This window comes from Schistocerca nitens, chromosome 2, assembly GCF_023898315.1.
Source record: "Schistocerca nitens isolate TAMUIC-IGC-003100 chromosome 2, iqSchNite1.1, whole genome shotgun sequence".
Taxonomy (NCBI): Eukaryota; Metazoa; Arthropoda; class Insecta; order Orthoptera; family Acrididae; genus Schistocerca; species Schistocerca nitens.
Genome location: NC_064615.1, coordinates 315,326,228 through 315,341,635, shown reverse-complemented (window position 1 = coordinate 315,341,635; position 15,408 = coordinate 315,326,228). Strand labels below are relative to the sequence as shown.

The following is a 15,408-nucleotide window of genomic DNA, read 5'->3' as shown; positions in this document are numbered from 1 at the left end:
TGAGAAGAAAATTAAAAAAAAAAGACAGTATCAACCATACGTTTCTGCTTTGTTAATAAACAAGTTGTAGAGTGAGTGTTTGTAGGAAAACAGTAAAATGCTTAAAAAATTTAGAAGAAGGCCTCTAGGTGCCACTGTTCTCCTACGCATGAATTTTCGTATGCGTGCTCGTTGGTGATATTGCCAAGTCTTTGAACCATAACAGTTACAGACTCAGTCTGTTGGAGAAGATAAGACAGCCAGCATTGTCACCGCCCCACGGACAAACAGCAAATTGCAAGTAATACTGCGGTGCCGCCAGATGTTCCCAATAGCTCAGTCGTTAACGAGAAGGGTAATAATTACGAGACAGTAGAGCCGAGCAAGCGAACGGGAACAATCTAGTTTCACCCGCGCAAACTGTAAAAGTACGCTTGTTATTGAGACAGGATCAATCCGGTTTTAATTGTGCTGCAGAAATAAGGGATGTCGTCGTATAAATAACGCCGAGTGGTCGTCCGTGCGTGGCGGCGTTATTGCCAAGTGGGGCGAAGGCATTTGACCCCCTCAATTGGACTTTGCGGGTGAATGTTGACAGGGAGTAAACAGTAAGCGGAACGGAAAAAACCCGCTCTGCAGAAGGCCTCGTCTGTTATAGGGCGATCATACGTGACAGGAAGAAGGCAAATGCTGTCTTGTTTAATGACGGTACTAATGTCTGGTACCACATGTCTATATAATAGACCCCCTGGCGTACGGCGCCAGGTGGGCAGTAGAAGACAGAGTGGAGTTTTATGCAAAATTAGCCACCGAACTACGAGCGATCTAATAATGTACCATCATCTGTGTTATCTGCTATTTGCAGCGCTCCTACGAATCTGGAATCTTCTGTATTTGTCTCCTTTGTCAAGCAGCAGGTGTTCTCTGATAATAGTTGTATTTCTCTCGAGATTTTACTATCAAAAACAGTCTTGATCACAATTTATTTATTACGGTGACCGGTTTCGACCACTACCGTGGTCATCTTCAGACCAATGGATAAGAACCTCCTTCTGGTGGTAAATCACTCTCGAGATTACTGATCCTCATCGCAGCCATAATGGTAACCACGAAAATGACCGAAATAACTGAGACTGCCATACATCGTTCTCTTACAGTATTTTGTTAAGCTATTAATGGATTTACTATAATAATTCAAAAGTTTAAGTCGTCCTTAACAGGAGATAAATTTGTTTTATCATCACTTCTTGAGGTAATATCAGGCACCATCAGTGAAATAACGTCTTGTATCTTCCTCATCGTGTTCTCAGTAGTTTTCTCCATGTAAATAATTCGTATTCGTAGAAGGAAAGGACAGAAGGAATGCTGTGGCGTAACATCCCGTCGACTCCTAGGTGATTATAAATGGAAAAGCGGTTCACGTTGCTTGTTTTGGTCTAGTCGGATCAGACACGAACTGTGGAGTTATTCTGTTTCATACTAATGAGTTTCTGAATGAACCTCTGACACGATAAGTAATTGTTTCAGAATCCACTGGAACGCACATCCCCCATATCCGTCTTCTAATACGTCGAATACATTTGCGCCACACTCGAACCCTAGTATCAGCTCTTACCAACTGAAATCGGAACTCACCTGACCAGGCCACGGATTTACAGTAGTCTGGAGTCCAACCTAAATGCTCACTAACCCAGGAGAGACGTTGCAGGCGATGTCGCCGTCTGTCATCTGTTGCCATAGTCCATCAACACAAAATTTCGCCGCACTGTCCTAACGGATACGTTTGTCGTACGTCACACCTTGATTTCTGCGATTATTTCACGCAGTGTTCCTTGTCTGTTGGCACTGACGACTCTACGCAAACGCTTCTGCTCTCGGTCGTTAAGTGAAGGCCTTCGGTCACTGCATTGTCCGTGGTGAGAGGTAATGCCTCAGATTTGGTACTCTCGGCACACTCTTGACGCTGCGGATCTCGGAATGTTGAATTCCCTAACGAGTTCCGAAATGGAATGTCCCATGCGTCTAACTGCTGCACGCGTCTAATTGCGAATTCAAAGTTTTTTAATTCCCGCCGTGCGACCATAATCACGGTGGAAACCTTTTCACATGATTCACCTGGTTACAAATAACAGCTCCGCCAATGCACTGCCCCTTTATACCTTGTGAACATGATTCTACCGCCATTTGTATACGTGCATACTGCTATCCCGTGACTTTCATCACCTCAGAAACACCCAGAATCTTAATTAGCGGGAGGGAAGGTAATTAATATTAATTTCGCTATGAGTAGCTAAATAGCTTTGAGATATGACAACAGGTGGTTTTAGGTACATTTCCTAGTAGCCCATTATCCATTCCGTCTTCCTTCGGACTGATACGGAATTGATATGTCTGTTTACGTGACGCGGCGGAAAGCGTGTTACGTTTGTGGAGATAGTTTTGTTTCTTTGTTTCTGGAGGGGGGAGGGGGAGGCGGTTCAGGTTTTTTTTTATATCCAGTCGGATTATATGCATACTGCAGACTTATAAACAGTGTTTCTAATTCAAATGGCTCTAAGCACTATGGGACTTGACATCTGAGGTCGTCAGTCCCCTAGACTTAGAACTACTTAAACCTAACTAACCTAAGGACATCACACACATCCATGCCCGAGGCAGGATTCGAACCTGCGACCGTAGTAGCAGCGCGGTTCTGGACTGAAGCGCCTAGAACCGCTCGTCCACAGCGGCCGGCAACAGTGTTTATATTCAGTGTTTACTTATTTTTGTGACGATATGTGTACGATAAAAAGCAGTCTTGAGGAATTTCGCCTTGGGAGACCAGTGAAGTAAATTCTCACAGTATGCATGTTCGACTGCTTCGCCATTTCATGACGGAAAACCTCATGTGAATGGTGAAAACTCTGGTGATAGATCTTTCGCTACGAAACTCACATCGGAAATTGAAATCTGAAAACTGTACAGTAAATTATATAAGAATTACTGACGAAGGTCGCAACATATGGAAGCCTGCTGCAATGAAATATTAAGTTATCATGAACCCAATCGTCATATTAGGTGAATTGGTATAAATTGTATGCAGAAAAGACAACGGAGCGAAAACTGCCATTGGTATTTTGCTGCGATACGTAAGTACGAACTTCGTAACTACGCACTAGGCGATTGTGTATTCGATGAGGAGAGTTTTGAAAATTTCAGCACGACCTGAACTTTGAGAAAGGGCAAGATCCATCACCTTTACTGAACCTACATTCCATATGCCAGATTGAATTCACTCACTTATAGCTGAGCTGTGATACGATTTTGTATGTTCTGTTGTCTTTTCAGTTCTAACTCCGTATGCTGCGACGACTGCGTTTTAGCAATCACGTGTTTTTTATCAGCAACTTTGCACTGTTATTAGTCCGTTTATTCTACTACATTCTACATCTATAAATATCTTTTGCACCATCATCACATTTGAAACAAAATCTAAATATGGCGCTATCACTTTCCGTGAATATAATGTTTATGTAACTTCAGAATTGCAATGAGATAATCCATATGTGATTTACGAAACGGTTTCCAAGTGTAACACACAGATGTTTGAAAAAAATGTGTCATCGTAAACGTGTCCCTATAAATAAATGAAATTTTGTCCTTGTCCCATGACTGTGTGTAAGAAGCAGTAAAACAGGCATTACGTGTTCAAATGTCAGTAGTACGTAAGGCTGCCAAGTGTTAATATAGGGCCTTCTATATCTACTGAAATTAAAAAAAAAAGCTTCGAATGAATGTCTAAGCGATTACCTTCTAAATAGTTTCTATTAAAGTCCAGAGGTAATTTTATTGGCTACTGGAAGAGCTTCACAAGCAAGACGCCAATTACGTAACCCCACTCACGATTCGCAAGCAGTAGATGGACCAGCGATTTCTGTTGAAACTCGCATCCAGTTATCCGTTAACGTAGGGTAACACTTAAGGTTGTGTAACTTCCGTGGTGTGATGGTCCCTACTGATCGGAACGATGCTGTATAATGCATCCCGGGAATTTTGATTCTTCCTGCAACCATAACTCTATTCTTAGATGTATTGAGAGTGATCCGAATAGACGGTTTGTGTTTAGTCGACAAGTAACTGTGTGCTCATCAGCACGATGTATCCAAAAGCGTGTTCGTCGGGATATCAAGAGAATCCTGCGCAAACCTGTAGCAAATAAACAACGAAAATACTATATTGCAGCGCCTGTGTTGTTGAGAACAACGATGCAATTTTCCTTTGGACATGCAAGCAAGCGACTTTGAATAATGTGTGAACGGGTACACGTTATGATGCAGGAACGACGACATACGGAAGTTTGGATCTGGCCGTGAATCGTACACGGATAGCCAAAGTGTTTAAGGCGACAGCACGCATAAAGCGAGAAATCCGGGTTCGAGTCTCGGTCCGGCACAAATTTACATTATAATCATTCCCTTAAACAGTTTTCATGTAAACAAAGGGAATTTATGGGTTGCAGTCGGTAACTCTTACTTCAGCAGCGAACATGAAACTGATTTCTTGCTGGAAACTGTTATCGTTTATCGAAAGAATACAGCTGCGGAAGAAGGATTGAGGGAAAACCCGTAAGTTTGTAGAGAGTGTCAGTGGCTGCTATCCGTTCGCTATGACTCGCGTTTGCTTCGCAGAAACAGTCTAGTCAGGCAAGACCAGAATAGACTAGAGGAGACCGGTTACGTCTGCACGTTTCGCTAGCAACTTGACGAAAGAATCACAAGGTTCAGCCTCTCTACCTCCCGGTTACCCTACAAGTGATGTACAGTGCTTGATTTGAATTTATACGTAATGTGCACTGTCGAGTTGAGTTATTGTGATCGCCTTAGGTGTGTGAAACATGCACTCTACGAGACTGCGTTGGTGCAACACTTTATACGCCCACTGGGAATCAGTGAGCAAGCGAAAGTAGGGCAAGTCGATCTAGCGTTCGGCGGTTTGTGAAAGGATACCAAGTGGAAATTGTACATTCCGAGACCACCACAGAACGGCACTGCTCAAAGGCTTGCGGCCTGAAGTAATGGTTTGCTATTCTGTCCGGATCGTCAGATGCAATTAAAACTGAACAGTTGCGTAAACTGCTGCAGTTGTGTGATTCCTACAAATCTACCTGTTTAAGTGCACAGGAAGTAATTCTACCAGAAGTTAATGTCTCATATGATCTGTCATCGCGTCGTTTCATTTATCCACTTTTCTTTGATGGTATTTTAAATGGTCAGACGTATCTTTGGCCGGCCGCTGTGGCCGAGCGCTTCTAGGCGCTTCAGTCCGGAACCGCGCTGCTGCTACGGTCGCAGGCTCGAATCCTGCGTCAGGCATGGATGTGTGTGATGTCCTCAGGTTAGTTAGGTTTAAGTAGTTCTAAGTCTAGGGGACTGCTGACCTCAGATGTTAAGTCCCATAGTGCTTAGAGCCATTTGAACCATTTTTGAGACGTATGTTTGTTTACGGAAAGATGGTGTTCCGTCAAATAGTTCAAATGACTCTAAGCACTATGGGACTTAACATCTGAGGTCATCAGTCCCCTAGACTTAGAACTACTTAAGCCTAACTAACCTGAGGACATCACACACAGCCATGCCCGAGGCAGGATTTGAAACTCCAATCTTAGCAGCAGCGCGGTTCCGGACTGAAGGGCCTAGAAGCGTTCGGCCACAGTGGCCGGCGGTGTTCCGTCGCGCAACTATCCGAGGTACCAGGATTCCTTGGATGAAGCATCCACCATGATCGGGAACAATGTTGAGTACACATCACAAACTACAGGCATTAACCCGTCCGACGTTTTTCGCTGGGAAAACCTGAAAGATAAGGATTACCAACAAAATTTAGTTGCACCGAAGATGCAAAGGGATACATTAAATCGATGTGTAGAGCCATGTTGACCCGCTGTCAATGGTGGTTTGCTCAGTAATTCGGTGGCTTCGACATTGTTCACTAGCTGATGGTGCTCACTTAGGTCTGCTACAACGACTCAGTAAAGATGCAAAAATAGCAACTACGTTTAGTTTTAACAGATATTTGAGAAGACGATATGCACCTGGGTTTATTTGAACAATCAGACTTGGCATGATCTGCGATACTGTATGTGTCCCTTCCTAGACGCATTTATTAAATCCAGCAGTTATCGGTATCCCCGAATTAATTTCCTTGTGCTAGACTACTCCAATCAACCGCTTTGCGGCTTCCACTTGTCCAACCACGGTCTCCTACTCTGAAATAGAAAATGCTGCGAGAAAAGTTACGGAAAAGAGTCATAACAAAGAAAAAGTTTTAATTTCATTTTAATGCCATGTCAAGTCCTTTCAGTAGGTCACTACTTCTATAACTCAAGTTACAGTATTCTAGTCGATTCCGTGTACCACGATATCTACATCTACATCTAAATGACTGCGCTGCACTTCACACGTAAGCGCCCAGCACAGGGTTCCCCGAACCACACACTTTTTCTCTACCGTTCCACTCTCTAAGACCCGGCTGGTCCCGGCGGAGGTTCGAGTCTTCCCTCGGGCATGTGTGTGTGTGTTTGTCCTTAGGATAATTTGGGTTAAGTAGTGTGTAAGGTTAGGGACTGATGACCTTAGCAATTAAGTCCCATAAGATTTCACACATATTGGAACATTTTTGATCTCTAACACCGCATTGGAAAAAACAATACTTTAATCTGTCTTTGTGAACTTCAGTACCCTATGAGTGAGTTTGCAAGTATTTGACATAAATGGCCAAGTCTTTTGATTTCATTGACTTACTATAGAAGCTTACATTTGTTACACCGCCAAGGGGCTGTACACCTTAGTACGTGACATAAATTTCAGATTGATACGTCAACCTGTTCCTGAGAAAATGGGTTTCTGGCAGTGGGATAGAGGGACAGTCAGACAGGCAACAAATTGCTTCTATAAGAGTATAAGGGTTCCATTTTTATCGACTGAGGTACAAAACCCGAAAAATCAGCTTTTCATTAGTTTTCCCACACTTAATTGTTTCTAGAGCAACTCTTTTGAGGATTTTGTTTGAGACACTGAAGAAAATTTGCTTGCTCAATAGCAGTTAAGTGGGTGGTATCATCTTGATTTTCCTAGGCGACGGCAATGTTTGTTTCTGTGTTCGGCAGAGCTCGGTGCTTCAGGCGCTTCTGGGTGAGCTGCAGACGTCGGAGGGCCACGTGTCTGTGGGCGGCCGCGTGGCGTACGCGAGCCAGGAGCCGTGGGTGTTCGCGGGCACGGTGCGCAACAACATCCTGCTGGGCCGGCCCTACCAGCACGAGTGGTACCGCAAGGTGGTGCGCGCGTGCGCCCTCGAGAGGGACTTCCAGCTGCTGCCGCGCGGCGACCACACCGTCGTGGGACAGAAGGGCGCCACCCTCAGCGGGGGGCAGCGTGCGCGCATCAACCTCGCCAGGTACTGCCGGCCGCTGCTGCACCTAAACGCTCGCCGCTGCAAAGCTTCCCTCTTGCGAGGTGCTACACAGACGTTCCGAGAATCTGAGTATTGCGCCCAAAAGTCAGCGGTACAAACGTCAGCCGCTCGTGCCTCTAGTCTGTTATGTCTATATCTTCATTTATACTCCGCAAGTCATTTTCCGGTGTGTGGTGGAGAGTACTTCTGCATCCTTGTCACTTCCCCCCTTTCTTGTTCCAGTCACGAATAGTCTGCGGGAAGAACAATTGCCGGTAATCCTAGTTGTGGGTTCGAATCTCTCTAATTACACCACTGGCCATTAAAATTGCTACACCACGAAAATGACGTGCTACAGACGTGAAATTTAACCGACAGAAAGACGATGCTGTGATATGCAAATGATTAGCTTTTCAGAGCATTCACACAAGGTTGGCGCCGGTGGCGACACCTACAACGTGCTGACATGAGGAAAGTTTCCAACCGATTAATCATACACAAACAGTAGTTGACCGTAAGGAGGAGAAATGTGTACCACCACGTTTTCGACTTGGATAAGGGTCGGATTGTAGCCTATAGCGATTGCAGTTTATCGTATCGCGACATTCCTGCTCGCGTCGGTCGAGATCCAATGACTGTTAGGAGAATATTGAATCGGTGGGTTCAGGATGGTAATACGGAACGCCGTGCTGGATCCCAACGGCCTCGTATCACAAGCAGTCGAGATGACAAGCATCTGCATGGCTGTAACGGATCGTGCAGCCACGTCTCGATCCCTGAGTCAACAGATGGGGACGTTTGCAAGACAACAACCATCTGCACGAACAGTTCGACGACGTTTGCAGCAGCATGGACTATCAGCTCGGAGACCGTGGCTGCGGTTTTACCCTTGACGCTGCATCACAGACAGGAGCGCCTGCGATGGTGTACTCACGACGAACCTGGGTGCACGAATGGCAAAACGTCATTTTTTCGGATGAATCCAGGTTCTGTTTACAGCATCATGATCGTCGCATCCGTGTTTGGCGACATCGCGGTGAACGCACATTGGAAGCGTGTATTCGTCATCGCCGTACTGGCGTATCACCCGATCACCCGGCGTGATGGTATGGGGTGCCATTGGTTACACGTCTCGGTCACCTCTTGTTCACATTGACGGCACTTTGAACAGTGGACGTTACATTTCAGATGTGCTACGACCTGTGGCTCTACCCTTCATTCGATCCCAGCGAAACCCTACATTTCAGCAGGATAATGCACGACCGCATGTTGCAGGTCCTTAACTGGCCGTAGTGGATACAGAAAATGTTCGACTGCTGCCCTGGCCAGCACATTCTCCATATCTCTCACCAACTGAAAACATCTGGTCAATCGTGGCTGAGCAACTGGCTCGTCACAATACGCCAGTCACTACTCTTGGTGAACTGTGGTATCGTGTTGAAGCTGCATGGACAACTCTACCTGTACATGCCATCCAAGCTCTGTTTGACTCAGTGCCCAGGCGTATCAAGGCCGTTATTACGGCCAGAGGTGGTTGTTCTGTTTACTGATTCTCAGGATCTATGCACCCAAATTTCGTGAAAATGTATTCACATGTCAGTTCTAGTATAATGAATACCCGTTTATCATCTGCATTTCTTCTTGGTGTAGCAATTTTAATGGCCAGTAGTGTATATCTTCATCGCCTTTCCTCGAGATATAAGTAGGAGAAAGCGTTATATTTGTTGACTGTTCCAAGAACTATGCTCTCGGAACTTTAACAGTAAACCACATCATGATGGAGAGCTCCTCTTTTGTACCCTCTGCCACTGGAGTTGGCTGATCATATCCGTGTTGATTTCGTCCTTCTAAATGAGCCCTATATCGAAATGTTTGATGATGATGATGTTTGGTTTGAGGTGCGCTCAACTCGGCGGTCATCAGCGCCCGTACAAATTCCCAATTTTTACACAGTCCAATTTTTTTTTCGCAGTCCAATCTAGTCACTGTCACGATTGATGATGATGATGAAATGATGAGGACAACACAAGCAACCAGTTCCCGGGCAGAGAAAATCCCCAACCGGGCAGGGAATCGAAACCGGGACCCCGTGATACAGAAATGTGATGCTCTTCTTTGGATGTTCTCTACTTTCTCTATCAATTCTGCCTGGTGGTGATCCGATATTGACGAACAGTATTCAAGTACGGGTCGAACGAGGGCTTTAAAAGCTACCTTGTCTGTTGATGGAATACATTTCCTGACGATTCTTCCAATAAATCTGTCTGACATCTGCCTTTCCTGCTCCACTTTAAATTCGTACGCATGCTCCTAGATACTTTATGGACGAAGTTGCTTCCAGTGATTGTTCTGCAAGCGTGTAGTAATGATTGCTTCTGTCTGTGTATACGCAATACGTACTAGTAATGTGAGTGGTATAATCGATTTAAAGATGACTAGGAGTTAGACATTTGGACACACTGTCATCATGCACAACTACGAAAAGATGTATTAGATCACCAAATGGTACAAGGGCGTCCCATTACGTATATGCTGGGGTGCTTACCAATATCGGAAAGCCCTGGCAGTAGTGACAATATTTAAGGGAAAAATGAACTGAAGTTTGTGTTGGGGAGGGCACTCAGCTTAGGTAGTTCGTGCAATAATGTTGACAATCGTCCTGCGGTGGTGTACTGGTTAGCATTTCTGCCAAAGCAAGAAGACTCAGGTTCGAGTCCCGGCCGCAGCACAAATTTTTATTCATTTCGTCTAGTTCTATCATTATCGTAGATAATGAAAGTGTTAAGTTAACGCACAAGAACAGATGACAGTCAATCGAAGATCTTTGTGAAATCGTTGGAATTTCATATGGGCCATGTCAATGAATTCAAACTGATGAAATGAATATGAGACAAATTGTAGCGGAGTTCGTTCCTCATGTTTTGAACGCCGGCGAGTGGGATCATCGCGTTCAGATGTGCACTGAACTGCACACAACAGTTCTAGATGATCCAGATATTCGGTCCACGAACATAACTGCCAATGAGTTATGACTGTACAATTACGTCCTTGAAACAAAAAAAGCAATATTGGTAGTGGAAGACACCATCCTCTCTGCGGCGCAGAAATTGCGTGCCAAGCGGCAACATCAGGTCAATGCTGTTGTCTTTGTTTTCATGTAATTGTCCATAAGGAAATTTTTGAATTTATTCCATGTGGTCAGACAGTCGCAGGGAAGTCCTACTACGATGCTTTGAGGCTTTGAGGACTGGTTGTTGCATCACGACAGTGCACCTGCTCACATCTCGCTCTTTATGAGGGCATTGCTGGAAAAAAAAAAAAAAAAAAAAAAAAAAAAAAAAAAAAAAAAAAAAAAAACCGAAAAGTGGCAACTGTCCCTCACCCACTCTACTCGCCTGATACTGAAGTTGAAGTTGAAAGCGCGGCATTTTGACTGCGTAGATCTAATGTTGAGTACGATTCACTCAGCAGATTTCCAGCGCTGCTTCCAACGATGGGGAAAACTCCTGGAAACTAGCGAGGGAAATTCTTTGAAGATGACGGTGGAAGTTAAGACGTAACTATTCTAATTTTTGTGGCTGTATTCTCGGAAATTTTTGGTAGCACGTCGTACACCTTGGTACTCACATGTCAGTAGACACGGATCCACCACCACGCTAGCAAGGACCTGTTCTCAGACTCTTCAATTACGCGCTGTTAGGGCGCCTCCGGAAGACAAAGTGTGTGAGCGTGCAGTTGATACATATCGGACAACAAAACGTCAGTGCCAGCTAGCGAGGGCGGTAGTTTTAGTTGGAATTCGCACCACTGCTTACGTACGCGGGACGGCAGCTTGTTTCTTTTCAAAACATAGCTGCTGCTAGGAATAGGAATGTAAGCCTACATAACGCTCATATGCAAGACGTGAGACGATACGTATTAATCAATTATGCTTCATACGGAGTAATGTTACCGGTCGTAAATGCTGTAGCGAATCTTAACTCTGTGAATTGTGTTTTCATCAACTGTATCAAAAGACTGTTGTTGTATGTGTACACACGATTTTCTCCATGAAATAACGTCGGTGTCCTGGTCAGTTTCCTTGGCGCTGCTTAACTTGCCAGCTTCTCAAGTTTCTGCTGCATGGAAGTACCACGAAGCCACTTTTCAGTGGGTTCAGTGGGTACACGCGCGTTCTACCAGTAGTCTACAGTTGTTTCTTTCACGCAGTTTTGTGCTAGTCCATTCAAAGTTTTCAACGTAATATTATTGATCATTTTTCTGTAATTTTTGTTTAACCGTTGTCCAAATCAATTTCATTGACATAAGATAGAAAGAGGTTGCGTTGTTTGGGGGAGGAGGTCTCATCGGATTAGGGAAGGACGGGGAAGGAAGTCGGCCGTGCCCTTTCAGAGGAACCATCCCGGCATTTGCCTGGAGCGATTCAGGGAAATCACGGAAAACCTAAATCAGGGTCGCCGGACGCGGGATTGAACCGTCGTCCTCCCGAATGCGAGTCCAGTGTGCTAGCCACTGCGCCACCTCGCTCGGTAAGTTCGAAAGAGTAAGGGGAAAAACGCCGAACACGGATGTTTTTCATTTTATAAAAATCTTGTCCACAAAGTGCTCAGACTTCGCGTTGTTTGCTCTGGCAACTCTCGATTGGTCGTCTCTTCTGTCACTGAGGTATTATTTTTCTCTCAAACACAGGAAGTAAGACTGAGCGCTTCATATTCTTGACTTGTATGATAGGGGAATTTGTCAAGCAAAACGGTGCATTTATCCATGAGATCCAGAATAAATGCTTGCTGCATCCATTAAATGTAATTTGTAGTAGTTCACCTCACAAGTTTTCTGTAACGGAATAGTGGGGTTTTTTTGATTCTGAACTCACAGAACTTAAGAAGATTATATACGAGTTTTCCAGTTTCTCATCGTATCACTTGCGGCGATATTTTTTGGTGTGTTTTTATTCCAGTTACCTGGCTGATACAGGGTGTTTCAAAAATGACCGGTATATTTGAAACGGCAATAAAAACTAAACGAGCAGCGATAGAAATACACCGTTTGTTGCAATATGCTTGGGACAACAATACATTTTCAGGCGGACAAACTTTCGAAATTACAGTAGTTACAATTTTCAACAACAGATGGCGCTGCAAGTGATGTGAACGATATAGAAGAAAACGCAGTCTGTGGGTGCGCCATTCTGTACGTCGTCTTTCTGCTGTAAGCGTGTGCTGTTCACAACGTGCAAGTGTGCTGTAGACAACATGGTTTATTCCTTAGAATAGAGGATTTTTCTGGTGTTGGAATTCCACCGCCTAGAACACAGTGTTGTTGCAACAAGACGAAGTTTTCAACGGAGGTTTAATGTAACCAAAGGACCGAAAAGCGATACAATAAAGGATCTGTTTGAAAAATTTCAACGGACTGGGAACGTGACGGATGAACGTGCTGGAAAGGTAGGGCGACCGCGTACGGCAACCACAGAGGGCAACGCGCAGCTAGTGCAACAGGTGATCCAACAGCGGCCTCGGGTTTCCGTTCGCCGTGTTGCAGCTGCGGTCCAAATGACGCCAACGTCCACGTATCGTCTCATGCGCCAGAGTTTACACCTCTATCCATACAAAATTCAAACGCGGCAACCCCTCAGCGCCGCTACCATTGCTGCACGAGAGACATTCGCTAACGATATAGTGCACAGGATTGATGACGGCGATATGCATATGGGCAGCATTTGGTTTACTGACGAAGCTTATTTTTACCTGGACGGCTTCGTCAATAAACAGAACTGGCGGATATGGGGAACCGAAAAGCCCCATGTTGCAGTCCCATCGTCCCTGCATCCTCAAAAAGTACTGGTCTGGGCCGCCATTTCTTGCAAAGGAATCATTGGCCCACTTTTCAGATCCGAAACGATTACTGCATCACGCTATCTGGACATTCTTCGTGAATTTGTGGCGGTACAAACTGCCTTAGACGACACTGGGAACACCTCGTGGTTTATGCAAGATGGTGCCCGGCCACATCGCACGGCAGACGTCTTTAATTTCCTGAATGAATATTTCGATGATCGTGTGATTGCTTTGGGCTATCCGAAACATACAGGAGGCGGCGTGGATTGGCCTCCCTATTCGCCAGACATGAACCCCTGTGACTTCTTTCTGTGGGGACACTTGAAAGACCAGGTGTACCGCCAGAATCCAGAAACAATTGAACAGCTGAAGCAGTACATCTCATCTGCATGTGAAGCCATTCCGCCAGACACGTTGTCAAAGGTTTCGGGTAATTTCATTCATATTATTGCTACGCATGGTGGATATGTGGAAAATATCGTACTAGAGAGTTTCCCAGACCGCAGCGCCATCTGTTGTTGAAAATTGTAACTACTGTAATTTCGAAAGTTTGTCTGCCTGAAAATGTACTGTTGTCCCAAGCATATTGCAACAAACGGTGTATTTCTATCGCTGCTCGTTTAGTTTTTATTGCCGTTTCAAATATACCGGTCATTTTTGAAACACCCTGTATATATATGTAGCAGATGTTCGGCAGTGCACGCGATCAGCAGTTGCGCTAAAGACTTATCTACCACTCGCCGGGGTGCATGACTGCTTTTCCGCTGGCAGAGATGTTTAAAATAACCAGTACATTGAGGTATATCGAGCCGTTCGGACGAGAAGACAGTTATGCCCGTCGTATGACCAACGGAAACAAGAATAGTCGTATCAGCTGGAGTCAGCGTGTGAAGCTTAGGTCACTGAGGCCACCACCACCTGAAAGCAGTTGCCTGTAAGAAATACTGCATCTAAATGAAGAAGGGTCACTTCCATTTCTCAAGGTAGTATTTCTAAAAATGGTTCAAATAGCTCTGAGCACTATGGGACTTAACTGCTGAGGTCATCAGTCCCCTAGAACTTAGAATTACTTAAACCTAACTAACCTAACAATATCACACACATCTATGCCGGAGGCAGGATTCGAATCTGCGACCGTAGCGGTTGCACGGTTCCAGACTGTAGTGCCTAGAACCGCTCGGCCACTCCGGCCGGCTAGTATTTCAAAAAATATCTTAGGTTTCGTATAAAAAATTAAAAAACATTTTTCATTTTGCTCGATTTGTTCGTACAAGGTTTCTCTAGAAACGAATTGGTTAAAAAACTTGACTACTTTACGCTTTATGATGAACTAACTGTAAGTAAATTATTCGCCATGGTTTTTATAATGTTGCGAAATTGAAAGAGCCTCACATATTTCTAAGATTTAGGAACGTAAAATAAACATACCAGATACTTTCATTTTTGTGATCTTCTCGTCCTATATTGATGTGAATGAATGCAGTTAACACCTCTGAATTACCTTTAATTTTGGAAGGAAAGTCATGTTTCCCTCTGTCCTCAAGCAAATGAGTTTACTAACTGAAAGTACGTCATGCTCGAGGAAGTTATTATACGTCATGTTAAATTAACTGTGTGTCGTCAGTCTCATTCATGAATGCTTAGTCAATCAATACGCAGTCACAATAAAAATGTGCTTCACATCTACAAATAGTTTAACTTTTATAGATAATTTCAACCAAATTTGTTGAATTATTTATGTATATACGCAAAGAATTCTGTTGTGTGGAGGACAATATTCAGTCAACAGAAACAACATCTCGTAAAAAGTAAATACGTATCAAGTGGTCGGCATTCTTCTCAAGGGTACTATTTTATTGAGAATGAGATTTTATCACAGAAGCTAGTTGGTTCTGTACGCTGTTCCGCATATTTTTATGGTGCTTCATAGTTCAAGGAGGTTATAGTTAACCTTTGCTACTTGAGAGGGAGCCCGTAAAAAATAAGTGATTGTAGGACAATGAAATTTTGTAGAAACATTTGTAAAGATATGCGGAAGAGAAATAATGAAGAAACCATTGCAGAAAACACCTTTTAAACATTTGATAATTGCATACCATGTTTACGATCCAGCTTACAAATAGTGCTCAATGTGACGGCCATCTGCATCAACGACAAAATGGAA

The 15,408-nt window shown here is 44.2% G+C and overlaps 1 protein-coding gene across 1 annotated transcript in view; it reads left to right on the top strand.

Annotated features, from left to right (window-relative positions):
• The window catches only part of LOC126236084 (ATP-binding cassette sub-family C member 4-like), a 370,212-nt gene that overhangs the window by 230,814 nt on the left and 123,990 nt on the right, over positions 1-15,408 (top strand). Inside the window, exon 10 of the mRNA XM_049945147.1 lies at positions 7,124-7,410. Within this exon, the coding sequence (XP_049801104.1) occupies positions 7,124-7,410 (287 nt within the window). The remainder of the gene's footprint in view (positions 1-7,123; positions 7,411-15,408) is intronic.